The sequence below is a fragment of the Neomonachus schauinslandi genome, chromosome 4 (genome assembly GCF_002201575.2).
Source record: "Neomonachus schauinslandi chromosome 4, ASM220157v2, whole genome shotgun sequence".
In the NCBI taxonomy this organism is placed as follows: domain Eukaryota; kingdom Metazoa; phylum Chordata; class Mammalia; order Carnivora; family Phocidae; genus Neomonachus; species Neomonachus schauinslandi.
The window spans coordinates 98216558-98237479 of record NC_058406.1 but is presented as its reverse complement, the minus strand read 5'-3'; the positions used below and the strand labels follow the sequence as shown (position 1 = coordinate 98237479).

Here is a 20922-nt window from a genome sequence, read left to right as displayed (position 1 = left end):
AAGAGTCTTCGAAGGCAGCCTCAGGCCAAGTATCTTTTGCTCTTGCTCTAGTTAGGGCTCTCTTCTTTGTATTTTATTTACCCGCCACATATGGACTGACAAGAGCTGAGTACATCCCATTGCACCTTCAGTACACAGATGTCGTAACACCAAGGCACACAATCACAGCTTCGAAAGACCCAGCACCATTCCCAGCACCCTGCTCCTCCTCCAGTGTCTACAATTTTATGTTCATTGGAAGATTTTAATCACTCCATTTTTAAAGAAAGTGAATTGACTATTTTTTTTAAATATAGAGTAGAAGAATTTAAGTGGCAATTAAAGTTCAGAAAGTTTTATGTTGAAAAAATATTATCATCTCAGTGGAAATACTAGTTATGGTACAATATTCCTGACCTCCGAACTAGAAAGTTACCATCGAGGGCATCTAGTTGGGCCATGAAAGTAATCATCAGGAATGAAAACATTCAGTCATCTGGGGAGCCATTTATGGCTGTGCTGCCCAGCTGGACACATTGATCTCCTATCAATCACTTCGCAAGTTTTTATTGAATATCTTCTTCATGTCAGACCAACTGGTCTGAGTCCAACTGCAGTATTTTTTTTTAGAGCCCAAGTGTGCCTATATAAGGTATGATTTGTGGGTGAACAACCCAGCATTGAAGATGATGGGGAAAGAGAGCCTTGAAAACAGTTCAGTCATGGAGTTGGATTTGAAAAGAAAGGCCACTGGGTTTAATATTGAAGAACAAAGTTCACATTAAAATTTAGATCACCTGAGAAACATAAAAGTAATAAATCTACTTCTCGTAGAAATAAACTAACTACATGGTGTGGATACATAATGTCACACACTCAGCTATATATGTAAGTTGGTAATAGCCTCATATCCAAAGCAGAAGCCAGCCAAGGAGTCCTCTTCCTCTCTGGAAGACAGAAAGCATCAGTACCTTTGTACTTTATCTGCAAACAAGCAGGCTATATTTTTGCTGAACAAAAGGTAATGAAAGGTTTACATCAAATAAATGCCCATCAAGAAGTGCTAACTGCTCATGTAAGACATCTGCAACATCTCAAGTTAAGACCTTGGTTGCTGAAATAATTTTCTGGCTTTTAGCAAGTGATCTGCTGTTTGATTTTGAAAATGAATAAACTAGTTAAGCTAAGGGATCAGAAGGGGCAGAAGTCCTACCATATTTCTCATAAATACAAACAAAAACGTGTTTCTGTGCCAGAATTTGGGTGGACGACTAGCAGATTGAAACTTAACTGAAGAATGCTCAGTCCTAGTGTAGGCACGTGAAGCCCAGACTGGCAGCTGTACCTTGAAGGTGGGCAGAGCTCGCACTTCCCTGGACTCCTGCCAGACTGTGATTCACTGGCCCCCCAAGAAGCTATCTCATCCTACCTTACCTCTGTAACTCAGATCTAGGATAAGCCTACTTAATGCTTCTTTGCTTTCAGGCAGGCAGACCTAGTGATAACAGTACTTTTCCAGTTCTGGAAATAAAAGCAAAAGTAATAGGGGTATCTGATCTACAATTTGCTTGCTAGATAATAAAACTTGTGGGTATTAGATACAAAAGCAGTAGACTATCTATATCTTAGGGGTTTTTTCCTCTGACGGTAGCACAGAAGAGATATTGAGGGGTGCCTGGGTGGCTCAGTTGGTTAAGCGACTGCCTTCGGCTCAGGTCATGATCCCAGGGTCCTGGGATCGAGCCCCACATCGGGCTCCCTGCTCAGCGGGGAGCCTGCTTCTCCCTCTCCCACTACCCCTGCTTGTGTTCCCTCTCTCACTGTCTCTCTCTCTCTCTCTCTCTCTGTGTCAATTAAATAAATAAATAAAATCTTTAAAAAAAAAAAGAAGAGATATTGAAATTACCTATCTAATATGTTGTTTTAGAAATTGAGACATCAGAATATAGGCCACGTTGCTGAAATTAATGGACAGGATGTATTTCACTTAGTTGAAGCATTCATTAGACTCTTACAGTATTATGCAGCCATACGACCCTCCAAAGGGAACAGTCTGCATTGTGGTGAACAAGATGGTCAAGAAGGGTTCAACAAATGAAGACTCACTCACCATGGCTGGGATTCAGTGATTTGGGGAAGTGCTTGGTTTAGCTGTTAAGAGGGAAATGAACTGGGCGCCTGGGTGGCTCAGTTGGTTAAGCAACTGCCTTCGGCTCAGGTCATGATCCTGGAGTCCCTGGATCGAGTCCCGCATCGGGCTCCCTGCTCGGCAGGGAGTCTGCTTCTCCCTCTGACCCTCCTCCCTCTCATGCTCTCTGTATCTCATTCTCTCTGTCTCAAATAAATAAATAAAATCTTTAAAAAAAAAAAAAAGAGGGAAATGAACTATACATCTGATTCCAACAACAAAACACTAATAACTAACTGTCATTAATTTTCTCACCTGTAGCTGGAATTAGGTACCGATATTTTTGAAAATATTGCCTGTTTGATGTATGACACCCTGGATTGGAAGAGGCAGCACCAACACTATCTGGAAAGCATGCACCTTATCAATATCCCACAAGTGGTTAATGAGAAACCTATCTTGGAAGCCCTGTCAATTACTGAGGTAGCACATTCTGGGATGTCTTTAGTGGGCTGAATGATCAACTGAACAAATTGATTTTCACATTTGTAAAACACACGAAGGAAAAATTACATAAATACTTGTAGGAAGGAAATTCTGCCTGCTGGGATTTAAGTCGTGAGGGTGGGAACAAGGAGAGGCCCCCAGGCACAACACTAAAACTCCCTAACTACCTGCCACATGGAGAGTTGATGCTAGAAGCCACGTTCAGCACCTGGAACAAGAAGAGGGCTATTGATAAATTAATCATGGTATATATTTAGCACCTACCATGTGCTAGCCTTGCACAAGGTGCTGGCAATAATGAACAAGACTCCTCCCCTGTCCCCCTTGTTGAGGTTAACTTTTAAAGAGGATGGCAGTCATGTCAACGGTGGTTTCAACATAGCATAGTGAGAACAGTCAGCTCAAGCTGCAGTAGAAACACTGAAAATTTGGTACCTAACCTGACCTGGAGAGGAGCAGCAGGGGAGAGGGAGGAGTCAGGAGAGCCTCACCCAGCCGGGTAAGTGATGTGGTGAAGGCTATGTGTGATTTGCCTACAGGAAAGCCTAGTGGAAGAAGGGACAGAAAGGCATTCTCAAGAAAGGGGCAAAGGTGGATGTACACAGACATGGGGTCAAAGGAAAGAAGTATTAGGGCACAAGCCAGGACTACAGGATAAGTCTGTGCTCCCAGGTAGTAGTGCAAAATGGAGAACAACAACACAAACTCTCACTGGAAAATGGAAGCAGATGTCCTTTGGTGCTGAGTTAAAGAGTTTGGGTTGTTCCTGGAAGGTGATGGGGAACCATTGAAGGACTCGAAGAGGGAGAATGGTGTGATTCTGAGTCACCCAGGGACCAGTGCCCCATCTTCCCATCCCTTTCCTGGCAATTGCTCAATAGGCTCTGTTAGGGAAAACTGAAAAGTGTCCATACCTGTTAACTTCTTCCCTTCCTCAGACAAAACCCTTTCGTTTGCTCCTAATATTAGCCAATGATTCTGTGGCGTGAACATCATACAATCTCAGAATCCTGTCAGACCCCATCATACCCGCATTTGACGAAAGCATCTCTCAGCCGGATATCTCAGTCGTCTCTTTTGAATTCTTCTACTTTTAGGCACCACAACCTGTTGCTCCAACCCCTGGCAAGAAGAAAGCACAGAATGAGGAACCACAAGCGCCCCCATCAGGCACGTATGAAACCCGAAGACCAACACGGTGAGCTAGTGCATTAAGGACTACTGGCTGTCCTCCATCTTGCTTTCAGACATCCCTCCACCTACATGTCCCGCTTTCATTAGTGCACGGTGACAGTTTGAATTTATGGATAAAATTTTGATGGAAGAAATGGAGAACACATCTTATTTGAGCAGTGATATATTGTATATTTTACAGTGGCTTTTGTCTGCACAACTGAAGTAGACATGAGATACTACAATGACTTGCTGAATTCGATTCCAGAAGAATTCATCTCTGTGCCCCTGATAGTGCATTGTATGCTGGAACAGGTAGGTGGGTACATGCCGAAGATTCTTTCCCAGCTGGGTAACCTTGAGTCCGTCACTTCATCTCTCTTTGCTTTTGGTTTTGACTATTTTAAACTACACACATAATCCCTGAGTGTATTCTCCTTTACAAAGATTATGGAACACTTTAGATAAAACTAAATTTACTTTGACCATCTGCTTTAATCCCCTTTCTTTTGCTACGCTCTGGAACAATTGATCTCACATCCCCTGAAGTTTCGTGAGATGTATCCTTCAAACTGTGTCTGGTGTCATTTTAACGGACAAGAAAGAGGAGGTAGCCAGGTGGATGGGTGGTTAATGGTCTTTATCTTTAAAATTTCTTTTATACTTGTAAATTTAATCAGATTTTTCTCTTCCTGAGGCCAATTTTAGTCATTAGTATTTTTAAATAAATATGCCAATTTCATTTGTGTTTTCAATATCGTATAAAGTTCTTTATTCACTTATATGCATTTTAAAATTTGTTTGGCATCTGGTTATTCTCCTTTTCTACGACTGATGTTATTTATTTGTCCCCTCTCTCTTCTTGATCATGGTTGTCAATGGTATATCTATTGTATTGGTCTTTTCAAAGAACTAGCATTTTACTTCCTTGATCAACTCCTTTCTACTTTCTGTTTAATTAATTTCTTCATTTCTCTTTATTATTTCCTTCTTTCTGATTTCTTTGTGTTTATTTTGCATTTCATTTTAATCAAAAGCTTACTTCTTTTATTTTCAGGCTTTTTGCTTTACTTAAGGCTACACATTTCCCTTTGAGTATTTCTTGGGCTGCCATCTTGATGCTTTCAATCTCTTCAGTTCTAAATCTTTTATTTTCATTTCCATTGTTTATTGTCAATTCCTAGTTTTATTGTATTATGGTCAGTAAACATGGTCTGCATGTTAAAAAATGTTTTTAAATTTCCTGAGCTTCCTGTGTGACCTGAGGTACGTGGTCAATTCTCATGAGTTTTCTATATGTGTTTGAAAAGCGTTATTATAAATAAACTCATTTAATTCTTAGAACAACCCTATGAAGCAGAAACTATTTTTGTTCCCCATTGTACAAATAAGGAAACTGAGGCATAAAAAGGTTAAGTAACTTGCTCAAGTGTAAGTCTCAGAAACTGCCTTAGAGCCTAGTCAATCTGAATGGAAAAGTGTTTTGATGGCATTGCTTTGTTGTCTTCTTTCTTCTAATGTTGCTGAAAAATCGCATGTCAATCTGATACTTTTTTCTTTGTAAATAATCTGCTTTTTTCTTTCTGGCAGCTATTAGAGTTTTCTCTTTATAATTCATAACACAAGGCTTTGTTCAGGTAGGGTTTTGTTTTATCATTGTCATTAACAATCTAAAGGACTATAATCTGGTTTCTGATTACATTCTAAATAAAATAAAAATTCCTTACATTGGAAGACCCTAAAACTATGGGTCTGGACTGATCTGTCATCTCATCTCCTGCCCCCCTCACCACACACACACACACACACACACACACACACACACTCTTACTACTCATCATCTACATAGGCCTTCTGGGTTTTCCTCAACTACACTACTTAATTCCACCTTAGGTTTTTACTCCCACTTCTTTTCCTAGAAAGTTCTGCACCCACATGTCTGCCTGGAGGATACTTCTTCTCATTCAGTTCCCAGTGGAAATTGTATTCCTTAGCCTTTCTCCCACCTGACCCAAAGGAAGCCCCTGACAACACAAAGTGATTTTTACCACATCACCTGGTTTTATTTTCTTATCAACAACCACTCTTCTTAAAATAACTTATTTGCTTTGTGTCTTACCTTCCCCCTTTCACTAGAATACAAGCTCTATGCAAGCAGGGAATTAATCTAATCTTGTTCACTGCTGTATGCCCAGTGAACCATAACCACACCTAACCCACAGCAGACACTGAATCTGTATTTGCTGAATTAAATATACCTTCGAATATTATTTTTTATTGATTTATCCTTTTATTGGATGGTGGAACTTCTGGGTTTTCCTCCTTGTCTTTTACATTTTCCATCAATTTTATCTTTTTGGGAATTCCAGCTTAACTTCCAATTAATTCATTCTTCAGTGGAGTCCAGTCTGCTCTTGAAGTTTTTTCTCAACAATAAATGTCTTTAATTTATAAATTCTCCAACTTCTTTTTACAACTGCCTGTCATTGTCCTTATTGCATGGATGTAACACATTCCTTTATGTCTCTGAATATTCAAATGTTTAAAGTCCTGTTCAGACTCTATCATCTTTTTTACCTCCAGTATACATTTTTATGTCTGCTTTACTTTTCTAACCAATTAGAAAAGCACACTCACAGTTGCCTTTCATTACCCCATAAGGTTTCTGGGAGACCAGTAGTTTTATTATATTAATAAATTTATAAAAGCTGAAAAGCCCTATAGAGCTTGCAGTATCATCATTTTATTTATCTTAGTCTTTATTATTTTATTCAACTCAATTAAAAGCAACAAACATTTATTAAGCACCTGGTATATTACAGGCAGCAGCTGATGACCTCAGTGCCTGACCCAGAGAAGGCAACCAATAATAGTGTTGACTGAAAAAAAGCTTATAATAATAGGATGAAAAAAATTGAAATATAAGAGGAATGGGATAGGATTTTCCAAGACAAGATATTAGAGTTTAACATTTCAGAGGTAGAACAGTTTTGAGTGGTCTTTTGTGATTGGAGTGGGTCCAAGAGATGATCGGAGATAGAGAGTGGAGATATGAGTGGCTCTTTGGAAAGTAAGGAGTTGACAAAAGGTGAAGGATGGGAGGCTATTTTGTTATCCATCTATAGCAGTGGTTTTCAACAGCAGCTGATTTTTACTCCCAGGGGACATTTGGCAATGTCTGAAGATATTGTTGGTTGTCACAATTGGAGGGGTGATACTGGCATCAAACGGATCGAGGCCACGGGTACTGCTAAACATTCTCCATCGCACAGAAGCGAACCCACAACAAGTAACTGTCTAATTCAGTTCTAAGGTTGAGAAACCCTGTAAAACTATGTGAAATTGCAGAGGATGATTGCAGGATATAAGGTGAAGAGAAAAGCTATAAATAAGGTGCCTACCTTGATTACATTTCAACTTCTTTTGTTTGCCAGGTAAAATTGAACAAGCCACATAATCTTTCTAGACCTCAGTTTCCCCCTATAAAGGAGACTATTACCCTTTACTGATCTCACCATCTATCACTCTTTTGAAGAAAGAATGAAGACTTGACCTGAACCCCAGTTCCTCCCACTCAGTAGCCTTCGGCTTGCACCAGTCACTAACTTCAGTCACCCTAGCTCTTCCCCTGTAAAATTAAGATAATATCTACTCCACAATGTCTCTGTGACACTCAAATGAGATAATGTAAGAGAAGATGCCCCATACAGTGCTTGGCATATGGTAGGCACTCAATAAATACTTACTGAATCCAAAGGTGGGGGCGGTTTCGAGTGCTTTAAGAGAAAGAGTAAATCATTAAGAAAAAAATTTATTATATTGTTATTTTGATTTTTGTCATAGTAAATTTTCCTGTTTACCATTTGTGTTTTGTGTTATCTATTCTCATGCATACGTTAAAATTATATCTACTTTAATGCATGCGTTGTAAACATTTTCTTTTTTATTTTGGTATACGCTGCAACTTTGTGTCATCACCGTATGTTATTGGTAGAGACCGCTTTGTTTTTACTAAGAGCAATGGAAATATGTGTCAGTAAAGAGCTGACCATCAAACTGACTCCTCCCACCTGTTTACTTTAACAGGTTGTGGCAACTGAAGAAGACCTTGTCCCGCCCAGCCTGGTGCAGCCGCCTCCTAGAGCAGATGGGCTGGACCACAGAATTGCAGCTCACATTGTGTCCATCCTGCCCTCTCTCTGTCTCACAGAGAAGGAGAAAAAGGTCAGATGGCATGAGATATCCAGAGAGCTTGCATGCTTTGAAAAAGTATGGATTCTCTTTTTAAGTCACTATATTTCAATTTGAATAGAATCTCCATGAAATATTCTTATCTGAAGAAGAAAATGAAAGCAAAGCAGTGCCCCAAAGCCCTCTCCTATTGGACTATCATGATGCACATGCTTACAAGAAGTATGCTCTAAAGGTAATAATAATTGGGTTTCCCTGAGGAGAAGTGATGCAAGAAAGCCTTGTTTGTAATCATTCGTTGAAGAAATTGGGGTTAGATAGTTTCGCTGATGGAATTAAAAGTAATATTCAAAATGGATACCTGCTTGCAAAGTGAGGCCTCAGGAAATAGAGGTGCATATGGGAGCAAAGAAAACTTGTCTAATTATAGAGGCCCAGTTAACCATTTAATTGATTGTGAGTACACCAAATTTGCATTAAAACCTTATAGTTATTTGCTTTAGCTATCTTAACAATGTGAAAAACTAGTGGAAGCCAGAGAAGGATCTCAGAAGGGAGAGATGAATATATATGAGACTTTGGCAGTTTGTCACAGCAAGTGAAGAATCCATCATTTCTGTGCACCAGGAACCTCTGGCAAAGTGAGAACGAGCTTTTTTGACCTTCAGCAAAATACCAACAGTTTGTCTTCCCCAATTACCATTGATTTCCCCTGTTTCCAAATAATGAGAGCGAAGGTATCAGGTTTTGCCTTCTCCATATGCATAAGGCACTTGACAGCTTACTCTAATGTCTTCTGTCATGTTGCTCTTTTTCATCAGGACCAAAAGAATTTTGACCCAGTTCAAATTGAGCAGGAGATGCAGTCCAAGTTGCCACTGTGGGAATTCCTTAAATTCCCTCTGCCCCCGCCATGGAACAGCACTAAACGTCTAGCTACAATTCATGAGCTCATGCACTTCTGTACAAATGGTGAGTAGATTTTTTTGCCTTAGTTTAAATTCATTCATTTATGGTCATATGTGCTTCTTAAGATTACACTCCTATTTGCAAAAAGTATTTTAATTATTGAAAGAGCTTTCAGAGGCTGAGGTGGGTATTTTGATTCTCTAACCTTGAATAATGTCATTAGCAATAGTATGACAGCTATGATGCATAACATTCTTCAATTTGATGCCCTGGGTCTTCTTTCCACTGTGTTTCCATGACAAGAATAATCTGCTTCTTCCTTCTTTTTCCCCGCAACCCACCCCCACATCCCTTCCTTGACATCATTGCAGAAAGCATGGTGATCCCTATCCTAGGTAAAAGCACAGAGTAGAGAGCCCCCCTGGCGGTGTGGTGCCTAGAGTGTGTTGATTCAAGTTCACCTCCTCTCATAGAAGGAAGGGTCATTTTATAATCTTTGAGGACAGCGGAAGGAGAGGTAATTTTGAGAATCTAAAATCAGCTTCTCATTGCAGAGTTCACTGAGATTTTAGATACAGTCATTTCCTTCAAAAACTGTATTTCCAGGGCTGCCTGGGTGGCTCAGTCAGTTAAGTGTCTGACTTCGGCTCAGGTCATGATCTCAGGGTCCTGGGATGGAGCCCCACATCTAGCTCCCTGTTCAGCTGGGGGTCTGCTTGTCCCTCTGCCTCTACCCCTCAGCCTGCTCATGCTCTCTCTTTCTCTGTTTCTCAAATAAATAAATAAAATCTTTAAAAAATAAAAACCAACTTTATTTCCACTTGAAGCAATCAGCAGATACATTCCTACTTACAAGAAGGAACATGAAATTATAGACATCTTTATTTGACAAGAAAGCATTTACCCTAGAAAAGAGAAAAGCACCTCGTTTCATTTCTCACTCTAAGCAAATCATGAAATATTTTATTCTTGATTTGTTCTTTGATTTTTAAGTAGACATAATGGTAAGGAAACAACAAAATCTTTTGAATACTGTCATGTCATCACCTCATGGAAAAGCAGGGGAGAGCCTACCCACCTGGGTATGTGGAGAACTTTGTTTACATAACCACCCTGTTACTGATGTTCCTGAGAATGTGTGTCCTTTGCCTATATCCTGCCACACTCCACCTCTCCTTCTGCCTGTGGTATGACTCCATGCTCTCTCCACCCTGTCTTACACACAGCACAGGATTCTTGTTTCTGTTGCTGCCATTGCCACGTCACACATATCCTGCTTACGTGTCCCCTCCAAAACCCTTGCTCCTCTTCTTCTCTCCTCTTCTCTCTATCAGCACTTCATACTTAACAGATCCAAAACCAAACTCTTGACTCCCTGAAATTTGTCCCTTCATAGTCCTCCTCATTTCAGTAAATGGCAACTGTTTTCTTCCCAAACCTAGAGTCATCCCTGATTCCTCTTTGTTTCTTATGCCCCACAACCAATACCACCACATCCCTCGCTGCCATGGCAGCCCAGGCCACTGTCACCTCTCACTTGGACTATTTCAGTAGCTTTCCAATTGGTCAACAGGCTTTCACTTTTTCACCTAGCCTTTTTTTCATGCAGTAACCAGAACCATCCTTCCAAAATGTTAGTCACACCACGTACCCTCTTAACTCAGAATTCTCTAGTGGCCACCCACGTCACTCAAAGAATAATCTACACTGTTCTGCCACCCACTTTTGGAGCTCATCACCTGTCAAGGTCTCATCATTCCACTCCACTCATTCTACATTGGCCTTGCTGTGATTCCTTGAACCTGTTGGTCAACCCCTTGCCTCAGGATCTTTGCACTTGCTATTTCTCCTGCCTCCATCCCTTTTCTTCCAGATATTCACAGGACTTACTCTCCTGCTTCCTTCATATTTTTGCTTAATTGCTTAGAGAGTTTTTCTCTGACTACCTTATATAAAAAAAGAAGCCCCTCTCTAACCGCTATCACTTTTTACCCCCTCTCCTGGCTTTATCCTTCTTATCATCTCTGATATGGCATACACTTATCTATTTGCCCTGTTTCCAGCCACCAGAATAGATACTCTAGAAGATCCAGAATTCACTACTAACTTTACTGCTGTGGTCCCAGCTTTTACTATAATCCTTGACAACTAATATGTGCTCAAAAGATGTTTGCAAAATGAATGAATGAGCAAACTTTCCTTAATTCTGTAACTTTTACCTTTTCCCTGTCTCTCTTCTGAATTGCCTCATGTTTTTCCCAAAAGAGCCCTCCCTGTGTCCTCATTTCTATTGGAGAAAAAGTGGAGGTTACCACGGAATCATTGATCTGCCACAATCATTTTACTTTTCCTCATGGAATCCCATGATTATTTGCTAATACCTACCTCCCACCCCTCTGCCCTGAACTTCTAAAGTGCAAGAACCAAATCTTTTCTTTGAATTTCAGGGACCTATGACAAAGCCTAATACATAGAAAACAAAGACGAGTGAGCAAGCAAGGGAGGGAGGGAGTGGGCAAATGGATAAATAAATGCTGTGAGAAAATAAATGCACAAATGAATAGGGTCAATTGAAAGCTGATAATCTTTGAAGAGCAATTATGGAAAGTGCTACACCAGTTGAAGTGGGTGAAAAGAGGCCTTTTCTGAGCCCTAAGAACAATAAAACCTACTGAATATAAAGTATATGTTAGACACAAGTGAGCAATTTTTTTTTTACTTCAAATTAGAACAGTAGCAAAGGTGCTTTTGCTTAAAAATGATAAGTTTTAAACATATTTAACCAATATGGTACCCTGGAGAGTCCATGTGAATTAGTACTAATACACCTAATACTGATTAAGCTATGAAGCAATTTGTGAGCATTGTCTTGATAGATTATATCTTGACTGTGCAGCTTTCTTATTATTAGGTACTATCCATATTTGTTGCAAAATTGTGGAGCCCATGTTTAAAGTCAGGTCAACACCCAGCGTGACGTGGCTCCCTTGTCATTGTGGTGGACAGACCCCCTGGCTGCCTGCCCCTCTGTCAGCCCTGTACCATGTGGTAAAAAGAGCATTCCTAGCAGCATAGTTCCTGCTTTCTTACAGAAGTCTTGAGCTGGAATGAAGTAGAACGAGCCTTTAAAGTGTTTACTTTTGAGAGCCTGAAACTCTCTGAGGTTAATGAAGAAGGAAAGCTAATGCCTTCTGAGATGATGTATGGGACAGATTCTGAGATGTTCAACATACCATGGGACAACCCTGCCAGATTTGCTAAACAGATAAGGCAGCAATACATCATGAAAATGAATGTCCAAGAGGCCAAACCCCAAACAGGTACACTGCATGGAGGGAATCAAAGGAATTCTTACATTTTATGATTGTCAATTTTTCTAGCATTATATCTAATGGATTCTCTTCAAACTGACTAGATACTGAAACCAAAGACAAAATTTTATTTGTGGATCAGAATTGGTCAACATTTGTGCAAGAGGATGAGATCTCTAAAGAACCTTCAGATGCTCGTCAGTCTGATTCTAATAATATGAAGCATTCTGACCCGAACAGTAAGGAACCCTTAGACCCTGATAACATACAGCTGTCAGAGCAGGAGACTAGTTTGAAGACTCAGATCCAGTCTGGGCCTTCAGGTGAGCAAACGTGTATCTGTGTGTGTGTGTGCACGTGTGTGTGTGTACACTATTATAGGATGTATTAACCCCAAAAATGATTCAAGAAACATTATCTAAATTTAAATGCCTCCCTATTTCAACTGAAGACTGTTTAATATCTAAGTTAAAATTAAACTTTGCTACTGAGTGTTATTATTCAGTCCTTGTTATTTCAACCCTTGTTTTTAAAAATATCCTAAGGCCTGTTAGTCCACTTTTACCTTAGTAAATACAGTAAGGTGAACATAATTAAAACTTTCATTAGTATTTCATAGGGTTATTGTAATTATATGAAAAAAATATTAAAAATTACCTGCAATAAATAGTGAACTGCCCACTACAGAGCTTGGTACAAAATCAATGCTCAAAGAAGAACAAGGATTTCCTTTCTCTCTTCTTTATAGCTCAGGTAATGACTCTTACTGTAGAATATACCATCATAAATATTGTTATATTAGGAGGTATAGAAGCATAGGAGACTGTTAGGCTAAATTTATTGAGCTATCTTATGCACAGCTATCAGATTAATTACCCCAAATCCAGCTGTTCGTTTCCTGCTTACAACCCTCAATGGCTCCCTACTAACAGAACCCAACACTTTGGCCTGCTATACGTGCTTCTGCAGTCGTACCAAATTACTTTTCCAAAACCTTTCCGCTTTTTCCCTTTTGCTCACTCATGCCATGCTCTAGGCAAACAGAATTAAGCTCTGTTTCCTCAACACAGCCTGCTGTTTTCAATCTCTGTGTCTTTCCTCCACAATACCCTCCAGCCGGAGTTCTCTTTTTGATTATGATTAAGATTTCAGTGGCACTTCCATAAAGCTTTGTTAGATGTGTCCCTCTCGAAATGGCTCCCTTAGCATTCCCATGGTCATAATTAATCTGTGCTTCCTTTATGGCATTAGTTATCATTTCCTACTACTTATTATAATTATTCATATGGCTATATTAAGTTTCCATAGTACTATAGCTTTTTAGAGGTCACAGGTATGCTTATCTTAAAAATATTAATGGTATACTGGACCATAAAACACATCTCAGCAAATTTTCACAGGATCAAAACTACAGAGTATACTCTCAAAACCCAGTGAACTTATGGTGGCCATTAGTTATGAAAAATAATGAGAAGACACCCAAATTTTCAAAGAGAAAAAGTCACAATAGAAATTAGGAAAGATTTCAAGTTGAATGGTAATGAAAATACTGAATATCAAAATTTCTATAATGCAACTAAAGCAAGGGATACTCAGAGAGAAGCTCACAGCTTTAAATGAATACATTTTTAAAAGAAAGAAAAATTAATTAGCTAAACATCAACCTCAAGTTCTTAGATAAAGATGAACAAAATAAATCCAAATAAAGTGAAAGGAAGAAATAATTAAGTAAATTATTGACATAGAAAATATAGATGTGTGGGCACCTGGGTGGCTCAGTTGGTTAAGCATCTGCCTTCGACTCAGGTCATGATCCCAGGGTCCTGGGATCGAGTCCCCCATCGGGCTTCCTGCTCAGTGGGGAGCCTGCTTCTCTGCCCCTCCCTGGCTTGTTCTCTCTCTTTCTCTCTCTCTCTCGCACATGTGCTCTCTCAGATAAGTAAATAAAATCTAAAAAAAAAAAAAGAAAATATAGATGTAATAAGGAAGAACAAATACTACAAAAGTCTGGTTCTTTGAAAATACTTTTAAAATTTGATAATTTTTTTAAATAAAAGGCAGACCACAAAAAAAGGAAGCATGAATAACCATATTAGTAATAAAGCCATAGCAGGAATAAAAATCATCAGGAATTAAAGAAATAGACTTTCCTCTGATTCTACAGAAATGTAAAAAATAGTAGGAGGATATGAACAACTTTATTCCACTAAATCTTAAAATAAAATGAGCAAATCACTAGAAAAGTATATCTTACCAACAATGACTCAAGAAGAAATAGAAACATGAATAGTGTTGTAATCATTTAAATAAATTAAATCAATAATTAAAGATCCTCCTGAATAAGACATACCAAACCCAAATGATCTTATTTACAAGTGATACCAAAACTCAAAAAAAAGAAATAATTCTAATCTTTTTTTTTAAAGATTTTATTTATTTATTTGACAGAGCGAGTGAGAGAGCACAAGCAGGGGGAACAGTTGAGGGAGAGGGAGAAGCAGGTTCCCCGCCAAGCAGGGAGCCCGATGCGGGGCTCGATCCCAGGACCCTGGGATCATGACCTGAGCCAAAGGCAGACGTTTAACCATCTGAGCCACCCAGGCGCCCCGAAATAATTCTAATCTTAAAAATTATTCCAAGAAATAAAAAATGGATATCCCCCCCTACTCATTTTACAAAGCTAGCATAAACCTTATAATAACACAGTCAAGCATAGTACAACAAAAGAAAATTATAAATCAAACTCATTCATTAACATAGATGCAAAAATCCTGAATAAAATATAAGTAAACTGATCTAGCAATATACAAAATGATAATAATACATAACAAACAAGTTGTTTTTATAACAGAAATAGAGGAAAAACATACATTATAAAAATCAATATATTTATCAATTAACACTGAGAAAAATGATATCATCATCTCAATAGATGCAGAAAAAGTGCTTAAAACTCTATAGCAATTTATGAAAGAAATCTTAGCAAACTAGCAAGAGAAGGAAAATTCTCTACCTTATAAGGTTTATTCTTAAATTACTACAACAAACATTATATATCAAGATGAAAAGTTGAAAGATTTCCCTCGGCTCCAGGAAGCTATCTACTATAAACACTTGTATTCAATATTACATTGGAGATGCTAGCCAACTCAGTAAGGCAAGAAAAAGAGATAAAAGTGTAAGGTTTGAAAAGGAAGAAATAAAACTATTACTATTTGTAAATATTGTAAATGTAGAAATCCCAAAATAATCCACACAAAGACATCAGGATTAATATGATAGCTTAACAAAGAAGTCATGGTTATGAAAGGACACACATAAGATGTCTGCAGTGCTGGGTCTTTTCTTTCCCATTACCCATTAAACTACACATTTATAGTCTATGTACTTCTCTGCATGTGTTATAATTTATAATTTTTAAAAGCATTAAACAAGAGTAAGTGGTCTGTGGCACAAGAGAACAGTTAAGTCAGTATTGACTGAATGGTCATCTTGCCATTTTCATTAATTTAGATGATGATAAAAGAGAAAGTCATCGATGGAGTAGAATTAGGGAAAATCTGCTTGCTTAGTAGAGCAGATAAGTGAGGGTGAGGGGGACAGAGAGAAGGAGATAACATTTTTTTTAGTATTGTCCTGCTATATTCCAAGCACTCTGCTAAGACATTTTATATGTATTAACTAGTATTTGATATAAACCTCAAGTCTGTGAGTAAGATGCTATTATCCTAATTCTAAAGATGAGGAGTTGAAGACTCAGAAGGGTTAAGCGACTTGTTCAACTACATACGAGTAGGAAGTCAGGATTCCAAAAGAGAGCTAACTCCAAACCAATGCTTCCTCCACTGTGTCTTGTGGCTTCCTCAGTCCCAGAAACTCCTTGTCTAGTGGTTTAGTCATACTCGTCGTCTCTTCTTCCTGCTGATACTTAACCTGATTTTGTTACCGAAAGGGTTGATTCCCTATTTCTCTAAGTCCCTTACCTATTAGCCAAGCTCACAAAAATAATTAAGCCAAATAAGTCAACCTGGGATGTTATGCTATTATGCATCCTGTGGGAATGTAAATATATGACAAAGAAGTCACTTTGTGTTCATGTGGATCCAGAATAAGCCAGGAGAGATATAAGGCCTGAGGTTTTTTTCTTTGTATTTTGTTTTTTTCTTTAGAGCAACTGGTGTATAGTTTTCCTCAGGCAACTTTTGCCACCTGGTGGTCAAACCATGTAAATTGGCATTCCAGATCCTGGTGGAAAATAGATGGTTAGAGCAACTCTAAATTGTCAGGGCTAAAAATGCTATAATGGATAGTATATCCTAGAGGCTGAGCAATCTTGAGAACTAAGCCCCCACAACCAATAAGGGATCCTATATGATGTATGTTGATCCACATCAAGGAACTCTTACAGTTGGACAGGGGAGGGTGGCTGAGCCTTGGTATTTCACTGTGGCTGTTAACGTCTAAGGGAATTTGTTGTTGTTGATCTTGCATTTTCCCCCTAACTCTGAATCATATTTCTAAAGCAGCCACTTGAAATCATTTTAAGCAAAGCAGAAATTGTCCATGTATTTCCTGCACAACCATCTTCGCATCAAATACATATAAAAACCTGTTCCTGGATGTGAAGGACTAAATATTTGTGCTTTTCTTACCAAACACTGGATTTCCATCTGAGACTGTTTTTGAACTTGACAGGGCCTATTGGATATTTATGAAAAACCTGAGAGTTGATAACCGTGAGGCTATAGGTTTAGATGTGCCCTTTATGCTTGTTGGGTGTTTTTTTAATAAAGTAACTGCTTTGCAGAGGGATCTTGTTATCTCTAAAGTAAAACAGATTAGGAAAGCTGTTTTTCAAAGGGATGAGAAAGCATCCATTTCCAGATGTGTCAAAAACTACTGAATCACACTGTCAAAGGATTATGCGGTTGAAGGCAGAATCAGAAAGAAAGAAAAAATGATTTTTACTGTACTCTTAAATGAAGAGTTCAGATTAGTTTTAGAGTGCTCTTTCCTTTGACAAAATAACTGATGCACAATTTTTTAGAACATATTTTCTAAACTGGAGACTTTTTCTGCTAGATCCTTAAACACAGGAGGGAATATCAAATCTCCCGGAAATCTGGCAGACCACAGAATAGAATAATTTTTATTCCACAGATTTCATATCAGTTGCTTCAAGGACACATGGGACATCATGGTCTATTTAGAGTTATAGTTGGCCTGAGTTTTCTCTTGAGTAGATATATTTATATAAATACTGAACTGAATTGATTTTATAGTTTTCCTGTAAATCAAAATGGAACATTCTTGCTGTCACCTTCACCAGCCCAAGGCAAGATGAAACCAGTAGCGAAAATATAACTAGCTATGCTCCTAAAAGAAAGAGAAACATTGGCCTATCCTTGGTAGACGCAATTAACTACACCCTCTATAAGTGCAGCTATGGTTCTCTTTGCCAAGAATGAAGTTGAATCTAATGTTTACCCTAAAACAAGCTTTTGTTTTGCGTTTCTTCCACAGTTCTGCTCTCTCTATAGCTTTACATACATTTCCAGTTTTATTATGTGATGTAGATTTTCCTCATTCAAGCAAAACAAAATGTACTGAATCTCTCCCACGTGCTGGGTGCTCAGGGTACAGTTATAGAAAACAGGATCAAGTTCTTATTCTCCAGGAATTCACATTGAGATGGAGAGGTAGACATAAACAAATAAATATCAGGCACTAGTAAATGCTATGATTCAAAATAAAACAGGGTAAAAGGCAGAAAGGCTCTTGAGGAGGTAACATTTGAGCAACGATGTGGATGAAGTGTTTGAACCAGGTGATTATCTAAAAGCAAAGCATGTAAGAAAGAAAAACAAGTGCAAAAACTTTAAGACACAGCAAGCAACCTGCTGAGTCTGGAGAGGAATGAGCAAAGGAGAGTGAAAGGGATGTGTTTGGAGAGTGAAGGTGGAACCATTTTATATATGACTATGTAGGGATCAATTTGCTGTTGTTCTAAGGGTGATAAAAGGCCAAGTTGGCTCAGCTATTCAGTAACATCACAAATATGTTACCACAAGATTCATCACCCACTCCATTTCTGTGGTCAAACTTGGAATATGCTATATAGTTTAACCATTTCTATATGAGAGATTCAGAATCACAAGAGCTATAGTTTAATCAGTGAGTATTTGCAACTCATAAAGGTACATTTTTAGAAGTGAGGGAGATAGTCAGGGCAGAATATCTGATATGATTTAGGAATGCATCATATAGGAAGCTGGGTTCTTTTCAAAGGGTTTAGTATAACTTTTCTAGGTAGACACTGATTTAGAATTATTGACACAAACACCTTTTTGGAGGCATGAAACATGCCTTTCAGGAATTACCTTTTCAGCACAGAAACATAGATCATATGGGCAGCAAAAAGACACAGCACTGACAAAGGCAAGAACAAAGCCCAAACACAACTGGATGTTGGTGTCTTTGATTTACAGAACAGACCAGGAACAATGAGATCAAAGATGAAGGAGTCACAAAGGCTGAGCCTCTTGAAAAGGTAAGGAATTGTTTTGCTAAAAGTGTAAATACAAGTAAGATGATCTGAAAAAACTGTGACCCAGAGTGAGAAACACACACACACACACACACACACACAAAGGAGATGTTCAGCAGGAGGAGGGGGATTGCTCAGACATACCCAGACTAGCTCCAACTGGAGAAAAAGGAGTTAATTTCACTAGCGGCTTAAGCAAAACTTCCAAGCTCCATGCTCCTCTCTAGACAGTGTGGCTTGGCAACCTCACAAACACCTGCTGACCATACAGCCATGTAGAACTAATGCTGTCTTGAAGTGAGTTCAGAAAACCTGCCTATAATTGCTAACAGGACTCAGAAGAGTATAACCTAACAATAAAAATATTTAGATTATGTTGCCCATAAAAAAAAAAAAAAACTCAAAGGCATACTCTTTCTGGCAGCAGTTCTCCTAAAATGTTGCCATATGGATTTATACATATGCAGATTTCCCCAATTAGATGGAGTGCATGCTGGTTAGTTGATGGAGTCCAAGAGGGCTCCATTTGGACTTGCACAAATTAAAGCTGAAATTGCACTCCTGTGATTTTTTTAGAAACCCAAGAAGATGACTGTGGAAGCCGAGTTAGAGGACATAAAGAAAACGCAACAACGCAGTCTAATGGACTGGAGTTTCACTGAACATTTTAAACCGAAAGTTCTGCTTCAGGTATTAATGAACCGTGAGTCTCTAGGAGACGGTTGGACAGGTTTGGGGAGTCATGGGGTGATTTAGAACAGTTCACTTCTAGGTCACTCTCTCAGATCTCGTTCTGATCAATATTCCCATTTACTTCAGCTATAAAAGGAATTTATTCCCAAGTTGACAGCAACCTTATTTTTCCCATATTGCCTATCCTTTCTATTAAGTTTTCACTGCATTTAGAAGTATTTTTTTTTCTAAGATTGATTTATATATTTGAAAGAGAACAGAGGGAGGGGCAGAGGAAGAGGGAGAGAATCTCAAGCAGACTCCCCACTGAGCATGGAGCCTGAGGACCCTGAGATCATGACCTGAGTCAAAACCAAGAGTTGGATGCCCAACTGACTGAGGCACCCAGGCACCGAAGTATTGACCTGATACAGTTAACAGGTCAATGGAACCTGCAATAGCTAGCATTTATTGAGCACTTAACTATATGCTAGCAATGGCTTGTAAGTGTTATCTGCTCATTTAATCCTTGCAACAATCCTATAAAATAGAAACTATGTAAATCGTAGGAAACTGAGACAACTTGACCAGCAGTAACTTTTGCCCAAGGTCACATGGCTGGTGAGTGAGAGAAGCAGGATATGAACCCAAGAAATCTGGCCCCAGAACGTGTGCTCTTAACCACTATGAAAAAAAACAAGGAATCGTACATTTTCTGTTTACATGTTTTATGCAAAAACCCATACTAATTTTTGTTTTATCTTTTTTAGTTTTAATCTTACCAATATCAAAGTTTTACATCCACATATTGTTAAAGCCAAAAAGTTCTATATAGAGTCTTACAAAAAATAGCAGCTCTCTCCCACCCTATGCTTAAATTCCAGAGGTAAAAACCTTCAAGGTATTTATTTACCTAATTACTTATTTACCTATTTACCTATTTCTGGTGTTACTTAACTCAGTAAGTTTAGTTTTAGTTTTGGTTGGGCATCATCATCAATTGATTCCCTCTTGAGAAAACAGCTCTGCCAACCCCCATGCAACACACACACACACACACGCAAACAAGTACACACTCACTCATACACTCCTACACACACATGAGCACTTCTTGCCATCTGCTAACACTGTTAACCATATCATCATTTTTGGTTAGACCAATATTCAATATATATTTCATTTGAATAAATGTTATTTATTCATAGCTGAACCATGTAAATACCCTATGATTACATTTCCCTTTTTGATACTAATTTTTGTTTTCCCCAGAGTTTGTTTTCCCATTTTCTTCATTTGTGTAGTTTACTACGCATTTGTCATTACTCACCCCCACGCTCTCTACCAAAGAGTAAAATCTCCTCTCAATACATTCAAACCTAATGGGCATTCTATCAGTTTTACTATCTAAGCCACCTCTCTCCCATATGTTCTGAACTCCCACTAGCCCTCCAGGCCTGCTTCGCGGCTGTGGACCTGGCAGTTTTCTTTATTGTCATCCTGGCCAC

General features: G+C 38.6%; 1 protein-coding gene across 1 annotated transcript in view; it reads left to right on the top strand.

Annotated features, from left to right (window-relative positions):
* SPAG17 (sperm associated antigen 17) overlaps positions 1–20922 on the top strand; it is a 214437-nt gene that overhangs the window by 85089 nt on the left and 108426 nt on the right. The window contains exons 8-17 of the mRNA XM_021690132.1: positions 2429–2590; positions 3712–3784; positions 3990–4102; positions 7874–8011; positions 8100–8213; positions 8800–8950; positions 11980–12207; positions 12303–12521; positions 18687–18748; positions 19322–19435. Of these exons, the coding sequence (XP_021545807.1) occupies positions 2429–2590; positions 3712–3784; positions 3990–4102; positions 7874–8011; positions 8100–8213; positions 8800–8950; positions 11980–12207; positions 12303–12521; positions 18687–18748; positions 19322–19435 (1374 nt within the window). The remainder of the gene's footprint in view (positions 1–2428; positions 2591–3711; positions 3785–3989; positions 4103–7873; positions 8012–8099; positions 8214–8799; positions 8951–11979; positions 12208–12302; positions 12522–18686; positions 18749–19321; positions 19436–20922) is intronic.